General features: G+C 35.3%; 1 protein-coding gene across 10 annotated transcripts in view; it reads right to left on the reverse strand.

Annotated features, from left to right (window-relative positions):
- Nucleotides 1-20,066, reverse strand: part of RBMS3 (RNA binding motif single stranded interacting protein 3) — a 665,694-nt gene that overhangs the window by 257,724 nt on the left and 387,904 nt on the right. For all 10 annotated transcript variants that reach the window (XM_045537625.1, XM_045537631.1, XM_045537615.1 and 7 more), the window contains one exon: nt 2,921-3,078. In XM_045537625.1, coding sequence (XP_045393581.1) covers nt 2,921-3,078 — 158 coding nt within the window. The remainder of the gene's footprint in view (nt 1-2,920; nt 3,079-20,066) is intronic.

The raw sequence follows: 20,066 nt of genomic DNA on the forward strand, positions 1-20,066 counted from the left end.
AGATTAGGTTAATCATGTGGGATCCTGCTCCTCAAAATTTAAAGTCTAAGATATGTGGAGAATGAAATACTTATTCTGTGTTACTTTCCTGGCTTCTTACAAAAAAGTCAAGATTCACATTTTCTTTTTATTTCTTAGACATAAGAAATCATTGGCTTGACTTGAACCTATGTTTTCCTTTTTAATCTACATGCCACTTTCCAAAATTGGAAAATACATGACTTAGAGTACAGAGACCTAAGTTTCAGTATTGGGGTGTGCCTGATAATTCATATCCAAAGCTCAAAGTTTGACCATTGAGTTTAGCTATTCAGGAACTTCCTGGAATGGTAATTATGAAGTCCAATACCCACCCACACATCCATCCAATAATGAAAAAGGGAACTTGACTTAAGGAAGCGTCCAATCCAATAGGTGAAAACAGAAATTAAATCATGAATTCACTGCAATATGATAAATTTTATTTGAAAAACAAACAAAACTTTTATAGAAGTTGTAACAAGCACACCTAACTTTGTGTGAAGCCTGGGGGTGGAGGTCAGTGAAGGATTCTTTGAAGAAAAGACGTTTAGGCTGATACCTGACAGATGAGTGGCAGAAGAGCCATGGAAAGTATAACCAGTCAAGAAGGGCAGTTTGTGCCCTGAAGCAGGAATAGTCAAGACCAGGAAGATGAGTGACACCAGCAATGATGCTAGAGAGGGTGGCAAGTAAAATCGCTTGGGCCATACTATGGAATTGTAAACAGGACACTGACATGATCAGATTTGAATTTTTAAGGGCTCATCTCTGGTCACTATGTGCAAAATGCAATGGAGGAGAGACTGCCTTCTGATAAAGTATCAATTTAAAATTCCCACCCTTCCTCAGTTCCTAAAGAAAAATAACTTCATAAGTTTTACTCTTTCATCATGACTTCATGACACACCATGATTCATATACCATGATTACAGTTGCTTCTTACAATATAGATTAAGAGGCTCTGCACTTAAGAATATGTTTCATTGTAAGCAAACTCAGTGTGTAGAAAAGATAAAGTGAAAGGAGTGAATAGTTCAATCATTGTGTTATGAGCTGAATTTTGTCCCCTCCAAAATTCACATGCTGAAGTTGTAATCTAGTACCTGAACTCTGGTACCTCAGAATGGGAATGTATTTGGAGACAGGGTCTTTAAAAAGGTAATTAAGTTAAAAATAGGCCAATAGTGTGGCCCTAATCCATTATGACTGCTGTCCTTATAAACAGAAGAGATCAGGACACAGACACATACAGAGAGAAGATGATGTGAAGACACAAGAAGAAAACAGCCACCCATAGCCAAGAAGAAAAGCCTCACAAGAAACCAACCTTTAAGATACCTTGATTCTAGCCTCCAGAATTGTGAGAAAATACATTTTTGTTACTTAAGCCACCTAGTCTGTGGTATTTTGTTATGGCAGCCCTGGCAAATTAATATACTTTGAACCAAAAAATCCTTCGGTTTTTTTTTTTTTTTTTAAAGTTACAATAGATCTTAGAAATGTGTTCTCTCAATGAATTTGAGATGCATTTATTTCTCAGCAGGAAAAGGAGAAACTAACGTATTAGAAAGAGTTTTTGGAGGGCAGGATATGAAGGAAGAACCAAAGGAATGTGCTCGCTGTGTAAAGTGAAACACGGCTGTGGTTTCCGTGACTCCTACATTGCTCAAACCTTAAATAGCAGGTTGTACACCACTCAAGAATGACTGCGCTGGCCAAATTCAGAGACCCAGGTGATGTCATTATCTTTGCCTTGACCATGAAAATCAACAGTTGTCAATGTTCTGAAAGCCTGAATACCTCATGCACACATACAAGTCAGGAAGATTTTCTTCATTCTTCTCAATTCTATTCAAATCATCAAGCATGTATCTTGCCTATGTCTATTGGTCTACTTTGTTACATTATTAGGAATGTAAAGAATTTTAGGACATGGTCTACAACCTCAAGGAAATCAAGTTAGGGATCAGTTAACACATAATTACAATTTGTTGTCTTTCAAAGTGAGTTGACAGAAGTTAGTTTGGAATGGTTCACACACCTGCCTGCAATGAGCTGACTTCTAGATGACACCCAATATCCATCCATTCATCCATGTTAAATCAGCTGGAGACACACATAAACACATCAAGCCATGACAGCATGACTTTTATTTTTTTCATTGTTATTGAGCAGTTTCTTTTTCTCTGTGGTTTCTTTAGCTTTGTTTTTCATGAAAGCACAGCAGGTACAACCATTTTAACTCTATTTCTGGCTGAGATCCTCTTTTGTAAACATTCCCTTAACGTTAAAATGAAAACTACTCTTCCTTTTCCAACAATGAAAGAAATACAATTTTTTTTTTTTTTCTGTTCTGCCTAAAATATCAAAAACACTCTGCCGGGGTGCTAAATGCAAATGCCTCCTTGACCTTCCCTTACATTTCTGGGTTCCTTAGGACTTCCCAATAATTCCTGTTTCTCTAAATCTTTTTTCTCTTCCTTCTCCTTACTGAGAAATTCTACTACCTCTCTTCTTTGGAAATCCATTTCAAAACATTTAGATGCTTTGTTCACCACACGGGCTCTTTTGCTTTGGAGTACAGGGCATTTATTACTACTGGCAGGAACTGGCAGAATCTGAATTTGTTGATCTGCAGGGACAGATAGGACTGAGAACTGGGTATGAATATCATTACGATTTGGGACACACAAACACATTCCATGTACATATTTTAGCAAGCATAGTGTATTTATAATTACATTGGAATTCTTTGGCTCCAAGCAAAGATTCAGACAGGTTTGATAAGCTAATTTTTTTCTTTGCATATTCTATTGCTTTGGGCCCTAGTATTTAAAAGGCATGGAATTAAAAGGGAACAATGAGGAAAGATTGATTACATATGGAGCAAGAGTTTTACCTGGCAAAGCCAACACCTCTGCTGACTCCATTAGCATCTCTTAGTATTCTTGTGGAAATGACATGTCCGAAGGGTTTCAGCATATTCTCGAGTTCCTGCTCATCCATAGAAATGGGGAGATTTGAGATGTATAAGTTTGTTGGGTCTTGCTCTTGTTGCTAAGGGAAGGAAAGAAACAAATGCAGTAAGTTCTGAATATTGATAAACATCGCACAAATGGAAAACTTTTGCTAAAACTGCATCTAGATTCACATCTCCAAAGTCCTCTTAAAAGTCCTCTCACTAGGGGCACTACTTGTTTTCACTGAATCCCCTTCTTGTGCAGAATGTTTTTCATAGACACAATGTCATTAGTGAAAGCCAAGCTCTCTGTCCACCATTCCTTAGAAAAGACTAATAAACTTTCATTGCAATTGAACTAAAACAAATGGGTATATTATTTCTATTACCACTAACTACTAACTTCCACAATCACTGTAACTACCATGGCCACTAGTTACTGATGTTCCATTTAGTGAGGGCTCAGAACATGCTAGGCACGGTTTTAAGCACTTAATTGGCATTATTTCATTTAATATTCCCAGTAAGTATAATTACCATTTTACAGATGATAACATTGATCCCTAGCTTATCCAAGTTGCACAGCTCATAAGGGTCAAAGCTAGGGCTGCAATCTGGGCCTATCAGCAAAGTGCATGGCTTTCACTGCCCTGCTATACCGACTAGATCATGGGGTCTCAAAGTGTGGGCCCAGAGCTGCAACTGCAGCTGCAGCATCACCTAGGAACCTCTTAGGAATACAAATTCTCAGGCCTCCCCCCAGAACTACTAGATCAGAAACTCTGAGGGCTGGCTAAGCAATCTGTGTTTGGATAAGCTCTACAGGTGATTTTGATAACTGCTTAAGTTTTAGAATCGCTGTCCTAGAGCAAGCATGAATATTTATGTACAAATAAGATTCTGATGTCTATCATTTTCTAACTCAGCAGGAATAATGGTTAAATAAGCTTTGCTTAATAGAATGAGAAACCAAACCACAATTGCTAGCATCGGTTCCATCGCTATGATTATTCTCTATTTCACACAATAAATTAATAACTTAGAACTTAGTTATATGTATGTCTCAAAATAAAATACAACCATAAACCTGACATGATTAATCATTAATATCAAAATATGTTAGATGTCGAACTGAACTATTATATTTTAACCAAACAATAACCTTAACTTCAATGATAAGCAAGAGATTAAATCAGATAAAGAAATTCTGAAGTCTATAGGAAATGGTATTATGTAACAGTAAAATATCTTTTGTGAAGAGATGATATCACATTGTTAGAAAATGTATGGCTATAAACACAATGGAAAAGTACAATAAACAGATTTCAAATATTATTTAGGATGAAGAAAGAATTTCGGTATGAAACTAAATTCCATTATTTTTAACAACTCTAAATATTTAGATAGTTCGTAGTACTTTTATTAACCCTTGGAATGAATAAGATCCATTCTTCATTTTATTTTTTTAAATGTAGTTTACTTTTCAAGCTTTTTAGCACCATGGAAAATAATAAAACTAAACATATAATCAAAATAAAAAAACTAGAGCCTTAATATTTAGCAACAGTATAAATGAAGAGACTGAAGAACTGAAGTTAGTCTTTTTTGCTCACACACACAATCGCACCCCCCAGCACCACCAGATTTCATGGTCCTAGAGAGAAGACAGAGATAATATTATCCTTACCTAAGTAGTTTTGATCTTATTATTGTTTTTGCTTTTGTTTTGTTTTTTTGTTAGGGTGGTAAAAAAAGAAAAAGTGTTGTTTCAGACACACAATAACGAACCTTATTTACATAAAACTTTCAACTTTTATAGTATTTCACTATCCATCACTTAACACATCATCATTCCAAAGCTAATTTGGCAAATATCATTGTACTTATTGAATACTGAGGAAATGGAGGCATGAAAGACTCATTATCTTGCCCAAGGACAATCCAATAATTAGTGACAAGGTTAAAATTAGAGTTAGCGACTAAGGTTCCTGTCTTCCAGCTCAGGGCATTTTCCACCAGCTCAATGTTTCCCAAACATCAGTCATTTGCAATATCAAATCTTAGAAATTTTTGCCAGCCATGCACTATTATTTATTTAAGAGTTTATTTTTCTAAATAAACATATCTTTGGGGCTTAAATAAATTCATTTTAAAAGATAAATTTATGTTGCTACCATAATTAAAGAGACAGTATCACTAGTCATAAATAGAAGATAACTATAAGAACAGAGAACAAATTAATGTTTTTAAAGTATAGCTAAATACTGTTTGTTTGCAGAAAGCTTTGGCACTCCTGGCTGACTCTCTTTGTTGCAAAGGGGAATCATAACTAAGGGAGGTATTAGAAGCACACTAACACCAGACTGAGTCTTTTTACTGGAAAGAATCAGAATTGAGGAAAAAATTAAGAAGGGAAAAAGTTTCTTATGATGTGATTTCTGAGTCCCACATGCCTAGATCTATTCAAGTTCCATGAGAAGCACATGTCCCATTCCTTAGGCGTTCCTCATCAACCAAGAGCTTACCAATGAGTGGGCCACAGAAAATGGGAGTCCCATGAATGGGTTGGAATTTCCCTAATATTCTGCACCCCTGTGCCCTCAATCATTAGGCTAAACAACCACAAGCAACCTGCACAATTGTCCCAGGGTACTGTACAGATCTTGTCATATTCTCTAGGTAGCAATGCATCAATTTACCCTAATGCAAATCCATTTCCAAATTCCCTAAGTGTTGAATGCATTCCAGCTGCTCAAAATGGTGTATCATAAACACGCAGAGCTTAGTACATAAGGGATTGCCCAGGAAGCTATTTTCTGAATCCAAATTCAAATAACAAGGCCAACTCCTTAATTTGCATTCACAGAGACAGTATAGCACTGGATGGTGTCATTCCTTAATTTATATTCACAGAAAGAATATGGCATGGGGTAGTGTTATTTATTAAGTAGTTCTGTCCTTTGAAATGCAGTATTAGTCTTGAATATATTTGTTGACAATAGAATTTAAGCTCTGCATAGAATGAACTTTAAAATAGTATTAATATATATGCTTATATTTTTACTTCCAATTTTATTTATATTTCAGGCTTATATAAATGGATGGTCATTTTCAAAAGGTTTATTGGCAATATGAACCAGGGAGCACTTTCTTTTTAACTATCCAGAAGAATTTTTCATATGATAACTGCAATCTAAAAGAACTTTTTAAAAGTTTTTTTTTTTTTTTTAACTTAAATTTTCATGGACACTTACCTCCAGAATAGACCTACGGAGACATCTTGTCCAATCTTATAATTTAACAGAGAGAAAAAAACAAAAGCTAGAGAAGTGGTTATAACTTACCCAAGACCACTCAGGCTAATTAGTAACAGGCTAGAAATAGAATCCATGTCCTTTTATACCGCGTCCAGTGTTATTACCAGTTTGATACTGACTTTACTTTTGAAATCCAATGACTAGTAAACAACAGGTTGCAGTTCCATGGAAAATTAGTACAGAGAAAAATAAATATATCTGAATTCCTGGTTTTATTCACTTTTTTTTAGTCATCAATTAGCTTGAGTTACAGAATTAAGGCTATGAAAAAAGAGTTCCTAGACTTACCTAGCATTCTTCACATAGTCACTGAATGAATACCGTGCAGTGTGTACTAGTTTGTAAAAGCATACAACTACAATTCATACATCTATTACACTTAATTGGCTATGTCACTAAAAGTAACTCCTACATTTTGGTCTGTTTCTACATATTTTCATCTGTACAGAGATTTCTTGATTATTTAGTTTTGTCAAAAGCTCATGAAAATGTTAGAAAAGTATCCTCTCCATTGTTAATGGGAGCAGAAATCTGTCATTTTATGCAATAATATGTAAAAAATTTATTTTTTTGAAATGACTTCTTTTTCCTTAGGTTTTTAGTGTATGTAAATTGCCAAAATAGGATTTGTTGGCACTCATTTGCTTTTTAACAGTTTAAGACAACTTCATAACTTCAGAACATTACAAAGTGGCCAAGCAAATTAATACTTACGAAGGGCAAAAAAAAAACATTGCCAATATCTACATCAAAGGTTATACATGGGGCTTGTTTTTTGAATATGCATTATGGCTAATATATAAACAGAATTCTGAAAAGGTCTATTAGTAGAACACAATTTTGAAAACTTAACAACCTGATAACACATATTTAATGAAATGACATTTAAATGGTCTGGAAGTAGTTACAGTATTGGCATCAAATAAAGTCTTTAGAGAACTATTTCTCAAGCTACCTGGGATGGGAAACATTTTTATTCCAATCTTTCAAGGACCAATAATTGTAGAATATAATAAAACAAGTTAATAAAAAATAAAGTAAAAAGATGCAAAATGCAAGTCCCAACTTTTATTACTACGTTCAGCACACAAAATTACATTTTGAATTAGATGTCATGTTAATATCAAAATATTACAATAGGTTTTAAATTCTTACTCTCAATTTCTGTACATATTTCATTGTGGACAGGTAGCAGTTGGTGGAATAAACTTTGAATAACACTATTTTAGGGGACTATATTCCTATGTATTTCCCTTTATAACATAGCACCTTATGGGTCTTAGTAAGTTATTAGTTTTTGCTTACTTTATATACTATCAAGTCCTTTTTTTTTTTTTTAAGAGACAGAGACACAGTCTTACTCTGTTGCACAGGCTAGAGTACAGTGATATGATCATAGCTCACTACAGCCTCAAACTCCTGGGCTCAAGTGATCTTCCCACCTCAGCCTTCTGAGTAGTTGGGATTACATGGTGTGCCACCATGCCCAGCTAATTGTTTTTATATATATTTTGTACAGACAGGGTCTTGCTATGTTGACCAGGGTGGTCTCAAACTACTGGGCTCAAACAATTACCCCACCCAGGCCTCCCAAAGTGCTGAGATTACAGGCCCGAGCCACCATGCCCAGTCCCTACCAAGTCCTTTTTTAAAAAAATTTAAAAAATTTTAGTTGACGCATAATAATTGTACATATGTAGGGCGTACAGAGTGATATTTTGATATGTGTATGCAATGTGTAATGATCAAATCAGGGTAATTAGCATATTCATCACCTCAAACGTTTATCATTTCTTTGTATTGGGAACATTAAAAATCCTCTCTTCTAGCTATTTGAAAATATACAATAAATTACTGTTAACTATCGTCACTCTGCAGTGCTATAGAACACTAGAACTTATTCCTTCTAATTAGTGGAGGAATTAATTTTGTATGTGTTAACCAACAGGTCTCCCTATCTCCCCACCCCACTATGCTTCCAAGCCTCTAGTAACCGTAATTCTACTCTCTATTTCTATGAGCGTAACTTTTATCCCTGTGTGGGAACATGCAATGTTTATCTTTTTGTGCCTGACTTATTTCACTTAAAATAACGTCCTCCAGGTTAATCCATGTTGCTGTAAATGATAGAATTTCATTCTTTTTTATGATTGACTAGTATTCCATTCTGTGTGTGTGTTTGTATACATACATATCACATTTTTAAAATAGTGTCAGAACAACTGGATATTCTTATAAAGAAAAATGAACAAGACCTCTATCTCTTATCATATACAAAAATCAACTCAAAATGAATTACAGACTTGAATGTAAGACCTGAAACTATAAAACTACTAGCACACAACGTAGGGTTAAAACTTCAGGCATTGGTCTGGACAAAGATTTTATAGATAAGACTTCAAAAACACAGGCAACAAAAGCAAAAACAGAAAAATGATATTATATCAAACTGAAAAGCTTTTTCACAGCAAAGGGAAAAGTCAACAGAGTGAATAGATAATCTGCAGAATGGGATAGAATATTTGAAAATTATTCATCTGACAAGGGATTAATATCCAGAATATATAAGGAACTCAACAGCATACACACAAAAAATCTAATTAAAGGTGGGCAAATGATCTGAATAGACATTTCTAAAAAAAAAGACATAAAAATGTTACAAACAGGTATATGAAAAATGACCAACATCACTACTTATCAGGGAAATGAAAATCAAAACCATAATGAGATATCATCTCACCACAGTTAGAATGGCTGTCATCAAAAAAACAAAAAATAACAAATGCTAGTGAGAACACGGAGAAAGGAGAACTCTTATACACTATCAATGTGAATGTAAGTTAGTGTAGCAACTATAGAGAACAGTATGAAGTTCTTCAAAACACTAAAAATAGAACCATTAAATACCATATGATCCAGCAATCCCATTACTGGGTATTTCCTCAAAGGAAAGGAAATCAGTATATCAAAAAGGTACCTGTACTGCCATGTTTATTTCAAGTGCTTTTTAATCACAAAATTGTGTATAACCAATTTATAGACATTTTAAAACTATTAGGTGAAAAAAATGCCTTCTCAAGATGAATTATCCTAAATAGTTGTGACAAAAAATCCAGAAAAATGCTGAGGAGGTTGGAAACAATTCTAAAGGCAGCATGAGACTATAGATATTTTAAAAGCACATCAGGAGGGATGTTCATATAGACTGAAGATAATAATGTTACCTTAAATAGAATAGAATTTTATAATATTCAAAATGTTTCAGGCCCTTTATAATAACCCTATAAGGTAGATCAGACAAGAGTCATTATCCCAACAATACAAATGAGGAAACTGTTTTTGATATCTTAAGTGTGTTATCAAGGTCACATGGCTAGTAAGTGAATAAGCAACATCATAAGTGGTATTATTTGATGCTTGATTTGGTACTTTTTCTACTACACTACACCAATTCTGGAGATTTCCTATAAATATTGTCATTCAATGGACCTCACCTGTAGAAAAGAAAATCAATGTGGAGGCAAAGGAGCAATAGTTTTGTTTTAATGGAACAGTATATTTTAATGCTGTAGCAATTTGAAAATTAATAATGAAAACTAAATGTTTTCTCCTACTTGGAAAACAGGGAGTCAGAGCATTCTGTGTTAACAAGCTGCTCAAAGGCATCAGATATCTTGGAATTAGTTTAACACTAACTTTGTACAAAGATGTTCTCACTCTTGTAGTGATAGTGTCAGCATGTTTGGTGCACGTCTGTGAGAGTTTCAGCACCTCCACATGAGAGCTGGAGGAAGCCTGATGTTTTGGCCACGCTTGCTTCAGTATTATACCTGTGTGTGATAGTTAATTTTATGCGTCAACTTGACTGAGCTACAGTGGGCCTACATATTTGGTCAAACAATCTGCTTTCTGTGACACCAAAAGCAGATTGTCCTCCTTATTGTGGATACACCTCATCTAATCAGTTGATGGCCGGAATAAAACAAAAAGGCTGACTCTCCCTAGAGTTAAGAAAGAATTCCTCCTGTCTGACTGCCTTTGAACTAGGACCTTCTATTTAATTACTTATTTTCCTGCCTTCAGAACCTGACTCTTCCCGGGTCTCGAGCCTGCCAGCCTTTGTCGTGGAACTACACTGTTGGCTCTCCTGGGTCTCCAGCTTGCTGGCTGAAGATTTTGGGACATGTCGGCCTCCATAATCTCATGAGTCAATTCTATATAATAAATTGAGAGAGAGAGAGAGAGAGAGAGAGACGGAGGGAGGGAAGGAAGGAAGAGAGAATATTGGTTCTGTTTCTCTGGAGAACCATGACTAACACATGTATTAGTTTTGTCAAATCTGTATTGCTACGAAAAAATAAGGATACGTGCTCAGCTCTGACCTTCACCCTAGGACTTCCGCCTACTCTAGCCACAAAGCCATTGCCCTGGACTAGGCAATGTGAGACGCACAGCCTTACCTTAAGATAGGTGCTCTAGAAGCAAAAATCCAAGGTAATGCATCAAAGACCAAAGGGAACAGTAAAGAAGGTCTGCCAAGAAGTAGGCTTTCACTCCTAAATGGTACCTAATAACATGCCTTCTGTCCTGTTTGCTAATCAGTGAAGGGGGCCCTCTGTTTTCAATTACCTGCAATTGTTTTCAATTTCCTTAAAAGAGAAAAGGTGATTTCTCTTCTGCTAGTTCCACGTGGTGATGGAGTTAGAGGAGGGTGACTACCAATTATTCCTCCCAAAGCAACAATAAGAATAATTTGCCTAAAATAAGAACCATTTCCCCAAGGAACACCTGTTTTAAAAGCAGCATTTAATTATTTCAGATATAATGTAAGCACAGCATCAGCAATTGGAGTTCATGTCCTCAAGTTCAATTGGAAGGTTTAATTCTGGAGAACAAACTCAGCAAGGGCCTGATTGTGAAATGCTGCCCGCTGCTCCTGACGACTGGGGCATTTGTGCTGTTCTTTAAGGCTCGGGCTAACTTTGATTTCTCTATCAACTGAGCAGCCTTGAATTGAGATGAGCAGCAAGTGATTAAATGAGCATCTTGAATCTTTATGACTAGATTTGAATTACCTGTGGTCCTGGAACAGGTGGCCAGATTGGATCCCTGGCTTTGCTTGACTTCTCCCTCCACATGCACCTCCTGAACTCGAACTCAGTATCACCAGTTATCAGCCCTGATGTGATGGTTTCTCCTGTGAGAAAATGCTAAATTAACATTTTACAATATTGAGATCTCTCTATAGTTTTATTGTAATGTATTACTATATCACAAATATGTATGTTTTGTACTCAGGGTCCTGATGGTCAAAAATGAGAACAGGAAACAAAACTATAGAGAACTACTCAATATTGTAAACAAATCACATTTTCTCAGAGTCTAACTCACTACGCTAAAGGGGGCTCCCCAGGGATGTCTATTTTATCCACCTGCTGTGAACTCTGGGCTAGAAAGTTGTCACCTGATTTGCTGATAATGACCATAATCCTTCTCCAAACACCTATGGAATTATGGAAATGGCATGATGATAGCCATAAGTTAACTATGATACCCTACTAATTTCTTCGGGAATAACCACCACAACACATATAAATATAGAACAGATGCAAAACATTTTTGTATCTTCTGCCTAGAATATGACAGCTTAAACCGGCCGCAGCTCACTCAGATCCATATTTAGGATACACACACAAATGCATCAGTGAGACGTAAAACATGTTAGGGGCATGAACATCCATTCAAGGGAAACTATTTTTGTTGTAGTCTATGTAAATGACACCCTCAAAACACAGCAGAAGTGGTAACTCTTGGAATGATGCAACAAAGCCCATATGGCAAACACTATGTCCTACAAAATTAGGGCTGCCTATCTGATAAAAGATACCCTGTAAAGTTTGAATTTATGATAAACAACAAATAATATTTTCTGTTATAAGCATATCCCAAATATTACATAGGGCATACTTATACTAAAATACTCATTGCCACATAGAATTAATAGTAATATAACTTTATAGAAATTATTCATTGTTAAGATTCATACTATGACCTTCTTATGGTATGATATTATCGAGTATATATTCTGAATTTACCATATGTCAGACATTGTGCTTTAAAGTCATTTAAATTCATTATATTTTTATTCCTTAAAACAACCCTTGAGGAAGATACTATTAATATTCCCATTTTACGTGTGAGAAAGTTGAGGTTGTAGGAAGCTATGAAATTATCCAAATCACATGGCTGCTAAGAAGCCTAACAAGAATTCAAATCCAATTGATGAGATTTCAACATAAACAGTGTATTTAATGGCTGGCTCACAACTTTTTTTGAGAGATCAAGGTGAAAAATCCACTGTGAGATGGATTCGTACAGGTGTTCAAAATGTATACCTGCTTAGCAATACAATTCACCTTCCTAAGAATGGGAATCATTTAATCATACTAGGGAAATAAGGTAGCAAAAGAAGATACAAGTTTATCTTATTTGTAAGGCTCGAGCAATAAAATTTCCTAAGCTACTGAGGAAAACATACCTGGCTAATTTTTTCTAACATCTATTCCACACAGAAAAGATATATATACAAAGTGAAAAATCACAGGTTTGCATACAAAATATTCTGTTGTGTTGCTGTTTTGCTTGAATCTACTTTTATTCCTAAATTGTCCAATGTCAGTTTTACAGGAAACAGGCTCTATAAAGCCATGCATATTTCACATGGTATAGACTAAGCAGTCAGCTCTACACTGGCACTTTAACAAAAAAACCAAAAAACAAATTCAACTGTATATTAAAATTCTGTCAGTCTAAGTGAAGGATGGTGTATCCTAAATTCATTTAATCCTAGTCTTTCCAAAGAGAGCCTGAACAGGCTACACAACACTTGGTACACTAAAAAAATGTGGTGTGTGGTGTGGAGAGTGTGTGAGTATATGCGTGTGTTTATCTCTCAATGAAAACTGGTTTATTAATGCAGGGTGGGACGTGAGAGGAACCTAACTAGGTGCTACTGTCTTCCTTCCATTTCTTATATTAACATGGTGACCTTGGTAGAGAAATAGCAAAGAGGAGGTGCAATACGGGGGTGAAGGTGTTCAAATGAGGTAAATCATTTTGTCTTTTAAGTGAGTACTTTTCATCATAATTGCCAGCTTTTATTTGGCAAGCACGTTATTTGTATTTTTCTTAATACTCATCAGTGGGAAAGAGATGTCTTATTCTTAATGTGACTCAACAAGGAGTTACATGATTTCACCAGGAGTGCTTAGATTATTAAATGAAAAAGGAATGCATACATCTTAGTTTGTCTCTTAGTTGCAGGTTTTCTATCTGCAGGAGTCCTGTGATTCAGGAACTAGCACACCTGAACAATTGGAGGCACTTATGGTCACAACACTAATCCAATTCAAAATCAGTTGTCGATTTACATATCTTGACTCATGGCCCTTTACTAAATGGAGCATCCACTTATTTTTGACATATTTGCTCTTGACCATTCATTCACTAATTCAAGATTTTTTTAATCTTGTAGTATATGCCAGCCCCTGAGCTAAATTCTAAGGACACAGGCATGATCAGCCATGATCTCTGCCTGCCTTACAGAGTTGAGCCTAGTGGATACTTTATAGCTAAATTTCAATAATAAAGTGCTATTTCTCATTAGCTAACCCATTAGTGCAGCCAACAGTGTAGACAGACATCTGCCCCCATCTTTTACAGTCCATAACTCGAAATTCTATTTTCCTCAAAATGGTGATTAGACAATCTAAATTATTTCTGAATGGTGTCTGAGCTACATGATAAACATGAAAATTAAATCTTGAAATATAAAATCCTTGCAGACACATTAAGCCCTAAGAAAACTACAAATGTTAATTTGGGCGTATCTATAACTATATGTTTCCATTTCATTAAAAATGATTTTGTCCATAGTCCTCTAGAAAACTTTGGGTAGGAATGATCTGTGAACATGCAGTGACACGGTGGCCCTAATATTAACTAGTTATTAACATTTCTCAGCAAATTGCCTGAACTGAAAAATGGAGATAATAATACTAACAACCTCAGAGGGTTATTGTGGGAATTCAAATGATATGATATACTAAAAATTTAGTAGAATGCCAGGTACATAAAAGAAGCTCAGTAATTCACCATTATTTCCATAGCTATTATTACATAAAGAAATTTAGAACATTGTAAGAGGACAGTTACTAACTAAATATAAGTCATGTTCATAAAAGAACAATTATCACTATTTAATATTTAGCCCATTGTGTCCCCATAGGTACAAATTTACTAAAGATTATATTAAATTATATGGAGGTGGGCATATTAAATTAATGATGAGATCCTTAAAATGTGGCTAACTGTATCAGCAAGAGAATCTAGAAACATATTACAGGGTGGGAAACATAACACTGTTCCTATCATTTATGAGCTACAAAGATTAATGATTTATTACTGGGCTCATTAATCAAAACCATGTGGCTTTTTTTTTTTTTTTTTTAAGGAGCAATTCCACTGTTCAAGTCAATTAGCTCACCAAAGCTATTACACCAAAGAAGCTGCAATGTTATTCAGGCTTCCCCGGGAGTATTTAGAGTATAAAATAAATGCTATTATTCAGAAGATACCGAATTGCTAAGCTTCTTAAATTCATACAATTGGGAACCTGCAGTACATTAAAATGCTGAAACTCATTAAGAACCTTTTTTTCCCAGCTTCGGAGTCATTGGCATTCTCAGCACTGTTAAGAACAATAAAACGCTCCTGGCTTCCAAGGAGAGAGTGACTTCCGCTCCTTCAGCTCCATTTCAATGAATCACTGAGGCAGAACTGGCACCCAGCCATTGAGACAATGACAGCTTCTGCTGGATTACCCTAATACCTGAACAGGCCTACAAAATTAGCTAATATGTTACACTAAAGAGGGGAAAAGAGAATAACTAGTGCATATTGATCATTTATCTTTACCTTCTTAGAGCTCTATTCAAAATGTTTGAGCATCAATACATAAAATGTTAGTATTAATTTTAACCCATAAAATAAAGTAAGAATCTATGAGTTCCTTCTCATATAAGTGAATTACTAAATAAAAGAGGGTAAAGGAAAAACTATGCTTAAAGTATGATAAAAATGAATAAATGTGGAAAGAACGTTGGAATTACAAAATCATCACATGGCATTCATCACAGTAATAATTGATTTAGGCAAGAATGATCAGTGGACTCCCCTGAAGCTCTGACTTGGGTGGGGCAAAGGCAATATAGGTAACCTAAACATTTGTACCCCCATAATATGCTGAAATAATAAAAAAAAAGATCAGTGGATGTCAAAACTAGTGAGTGAAAGTTTGGTGGGAGCTAGTAAATGTATACAATCTCAAAGAATCTTGCCAAAACATACTTATTACTTACAAGGAGGAAAACAGTAACTTTTCCTTGGGGATACCTGACAGACATTACCTTAAACAAGTGATTAAAGTAGCATCACTAGAGTGGGACAAATGGATACCCATGTACCTACTAATACACTACACAGAGAAGGACATCACTGCACTGTGGCATTCCCGTTAGCAATGGATAACCTGAATCTAATCATGGAAAAACATCTGACAGACCTAAGATGGGAAACCTTCTACACAATAATAGGCCTGTAATCTTCAAAATTGTCAAGATGAAAAAAGACTGAGGAACTATTGCAAATTAAAGGAGACTAAGAGGCATGTAAATGTAACATCTAATCCTGGATTGAATCTTGGATCCCTGCCCCCTCCCAAATTTTTGTTTATTATAAAGGACAGTAGTGGGATAATACAAAATTTGACTAAGTTCTATAGATTAGACATTTCTATTGTATTAATGTTATTTTCCTGATGTTGATTATTTTACTGTGGTTATATAAGTAAATGTCCTTCTTGTTAGGACATAAATTAAAGTATTTATGGATAAAGGTGCACCCTGTCTATAATTTACTCTCAAATATCTTAGAATAATAATGCCAATGTGTATATATCTACAGAGAAAATGATAAAGCAAATGTGAGAGATGGTAACAGGTAGAAAATCTGGATGAAAAACATTATATTATTTTCACATTTAAGTTTGAAATTATTTAAAAACAAAAGCTAAAACAAGTGTAAAAATAAAATAAGCAACTTATTAATCTTGATAGCCAAAATCCAAAAATAATAAAAGTATTCATCATAAATACTTTACCTTATAAGAGAAATATAAGGCAGTATACATTTTGTACTTTGCATTTAAACTGTATTCCCTCAAGACAGAAAGAATACAAAACATGGAAATCAGCATCTGCTTTCCCTAATACTGCATGATTTAATTATCATACTCAGTAACAAGTTAGGCAGTGTCCATTTATTTGGTTCATTTGTATACTACTAGCTCATTGTCTCCACTAAAGGTTTTAGGTAACATTTTGGGTTAGGTGATTTTCAGAAAGAAAGAAGATGGGGATTCAAACTGCATTCCAGGTATTAATAAGCAACAGTGAATAAAAGAAGAGCCAGATAAATTCTTTAAATGTAAACATGATTCTCCTCTACCACCACTGTGCTCACCTGACCCTGCCCAATTTTCTCCTCATAATGTACCCTGTATATGCACCATCAGAATCATTTCCTCATTAATAGACACAAAGATATACTTTTGTGAGTTTGCAACCTTATATACAACATGTGATAAAGGAGAGGTTCTATTTGAGTAATGTATAGACCAATGATTACGAAACAGGGCAATTTTGCCTCTTAGAGGGCAGTGGAAATATCTGGAGACATTTTTGGCACAACTGCAGTGAAGGGGCTGCCACTAGCATCCTACATGCATAGGAAAGTCCCCTACAACAAAGAATTATCTGTGAAAGAAGTATCTATCATGCCATGGTTGATGTACCCTGGAATTAGACTCCTTTAAGAGGAAAGAAAAAAATATATATGTATAATGTTATTATATATCTAATATGTTATGTATTTAATATATCATCACATTATATATCATATATAAATATACATAAGACTTTCAGTATTGATTTGGGTATTTTCATTATGGAGCCCTTAAATATGTGCAAGCATACACTGAGGTATAAATGCACCTGTTTATAGCTTGAATGCGACTCTTAAGCCAGATACACTTTAAAATTATGTAAAAGCAAACTTGCAAAACCAACACATTCAATTAAAATATTAATTTAGTATCATGAATAATGTCACTTTGCCAAATCTAAATTGCCACTCAAAATGCGAATATGCTACTGACTACTGAAACACTAAATATTTTTGAAATTCATAGGCTATATTCTTTGTGCCGTATGCCATTCTGATTCTTCCACTACTTTTTTCTATGAAACTTTCATCTGAGTGCAGCTTGCCAGGATAACAGCTTTCATTTGGTTTAAAAGCATCATTTACTTATTAAGTCAGCCTCTTTTTTGCTTTCTTTCCTCATTAGCCCCAGACAATGACAGTAGGCCTCCTTGGCACCATATGATTATAGATACAAATACAGACACAGACAGTGACATCAACTGGTCACCCAGATGATCTGAAATATGTTTTCATAATTTTAAAAACATTACCATAGAATGAAAACTCTCAGACGGATATATTCTTAAAAATTATTTCCACAGGCTCTGGTGAGAAAGATGACAATACAACAACAACAAAAAATTACCAAGTATTTCCATGGATGATCAATTTGCTTTCAGATCTAAAAGCACTTATGTATTAGCTATATATAAGTGTGTGTGTATAAAACGCACATATATATCCTATAATTCTGGACCAGTGAGTTCACTTCCTTGAGTCTTTGTTTCCTCACAATTTAAAAAAATAATACTACTACCATAGGATTATTGTAAAGGACACTTTGCAATGTTAATATCTTTTCTTCTTCTTGTTCTTCAGCCATGAAAAAGAATGAAATAATGTTGTTTGCAGCAAGTTGGATGGAACTGGAGACCATTATCCCAAGTGAAGTATCTCAGAATGGAAAACCTAACACCATGTGTTCTCATTAATGCGTGGGAGCTAAATGATGGGTACACATGGTCATAAAGTGGCATAAAGAACACTGGAAGCTAAGAAGGGAGGAGGGTGAAAGGGGAGTGATGGATAAAAATCTATCTATTGGGTACACTATTCTGGTGACAAGCACACTAAAAGCCCTGAGTTTAGCATTATACAACTCATCCATGTAACAAGAACACTTTGTACCCCTCATATTTTGAAATAAAAATTATAAACTATATATGGAGATATATATTCATAGGTTGTAGTGTCTAACTCATTAGATAGTCTATAAAAACCATATCTGTTTTAGTACAGTGCAAATCAGAAGTTATAGAGGACAGATACGAAGGACACAGAGGGCAAAAATCATGGCTTCCTTTTAATATTTTCTTTCCATTTCTATTTTCTGGTGAACCTTATAAAAAGTGCCAGGTTAAGACTTACAATGGCTAAATATGATATAATTTATATAGACAAAGCATTGATGAATTGAAAAGAAAAATTCTACAAAATCCATAGCACTCAAAACATTTTCAAAGAAGGCCAAAAGGCCACGTCCCTCAGGCAGGCAAGACCTTCCTGTGTACATGGTAAAGAAAAAGGGCCAGTGTGGTTGAAGCAGAGGGAGCTCGGAGGTAGTGGCATGAAATGACATTGGATGGGTAGGCAGGAACCAGCTCATATGGTGCCTTGTAGGCTGTGCCTACACACTGGGAATTGGAATTATGTTAAGTACAATCGGAAGGCACTGAAGAACGTAAGTGGGGAATGACATGATCTGATTTGCTTAAGACACAAGTTTGTGTATAAGAGAATGGAGGGCTAAGAAGTGGAGTGAGTTTCCCATTAGGTGGGGAGATACTGTGGTAGGTCAGAAGCATGTTTTGGACATAGCAGTGGAGATGGTTATAAAGAAAAGTGAATTAAAAAAATCTGTTTTGCATGTAAAGTCTACATACTTTCTGATGCATAGGATGTGAGGAATTTTGGAAAGGAAGGTTCAAGGATGAATCTCGGGGATTTGCTAATTGCATCTTTGCCTACACAGTTACCATTTACTGTCACAGAAGATAGGGAAGACCAAACTTGAGGGGGAAAATCCAGAACTCTTTTTTGGATACTTGAAGTTTGATATATGCCTATTAGACATCTAGTTTTGCCCTCTGATTCATCTGGTTTCAATTAATAAGACTAGTGATGATGGGTAAACACAGACATTCAGGAAACCTGGATCATCCTAAATCTTTAGAGGCTTAGTTTGACCCCACACATGTATAAAACTGAGTAGAAAAGAAGCATATTCTATTCACAAGGAATGCATATGCCGCATCAAGACATACTCCCTAGAACGGAGGCACCGGAATGATACCATGTCCAGATTTCTTTTTCCAGAGAACAGAAAAAGAGTTGAGCAAGGTCCCAAAGCAAATTTATAGCTAGAAATTAGATTCTCCCAGCTCCTAGTTCAATATGTCTGTCTTTATGAAAACTTAGCAGACCCTTATGAAAATACTTTCACAATGTACAAGTTCCCTTCAGGTTATTTCACTGTAGAACCTTGAACTCAAAGCCTGGTTTGTGGATCGGCAACACATGGGAAATCGTTAGAAACGGAGCCTCTCAGGCCCTACCCCAGACCAACTAAATTAGATCTGTAGTTTAACAAGGTGCACAGGTGATTCATGTGTACATAAAAGTTTAAGAAACACTGTTTTAGAAGAAGTTAAATCACTCTTGGTTTT

This window comes from Lemur catta, chromosome 1 (genome assembly GCF_020740605.2).
Source record: "Lemur catta isolate mLemCat1 chromosome 1, mLemCat1.pri, whole genome shotgun sequence".
Classification (NCBI taxonomy): domain Eukaryota; kingdom Metazoa; phylum Chordata; class Mammalia; order Primates; family Lemuridae; genus Lemur; species Lemur catta.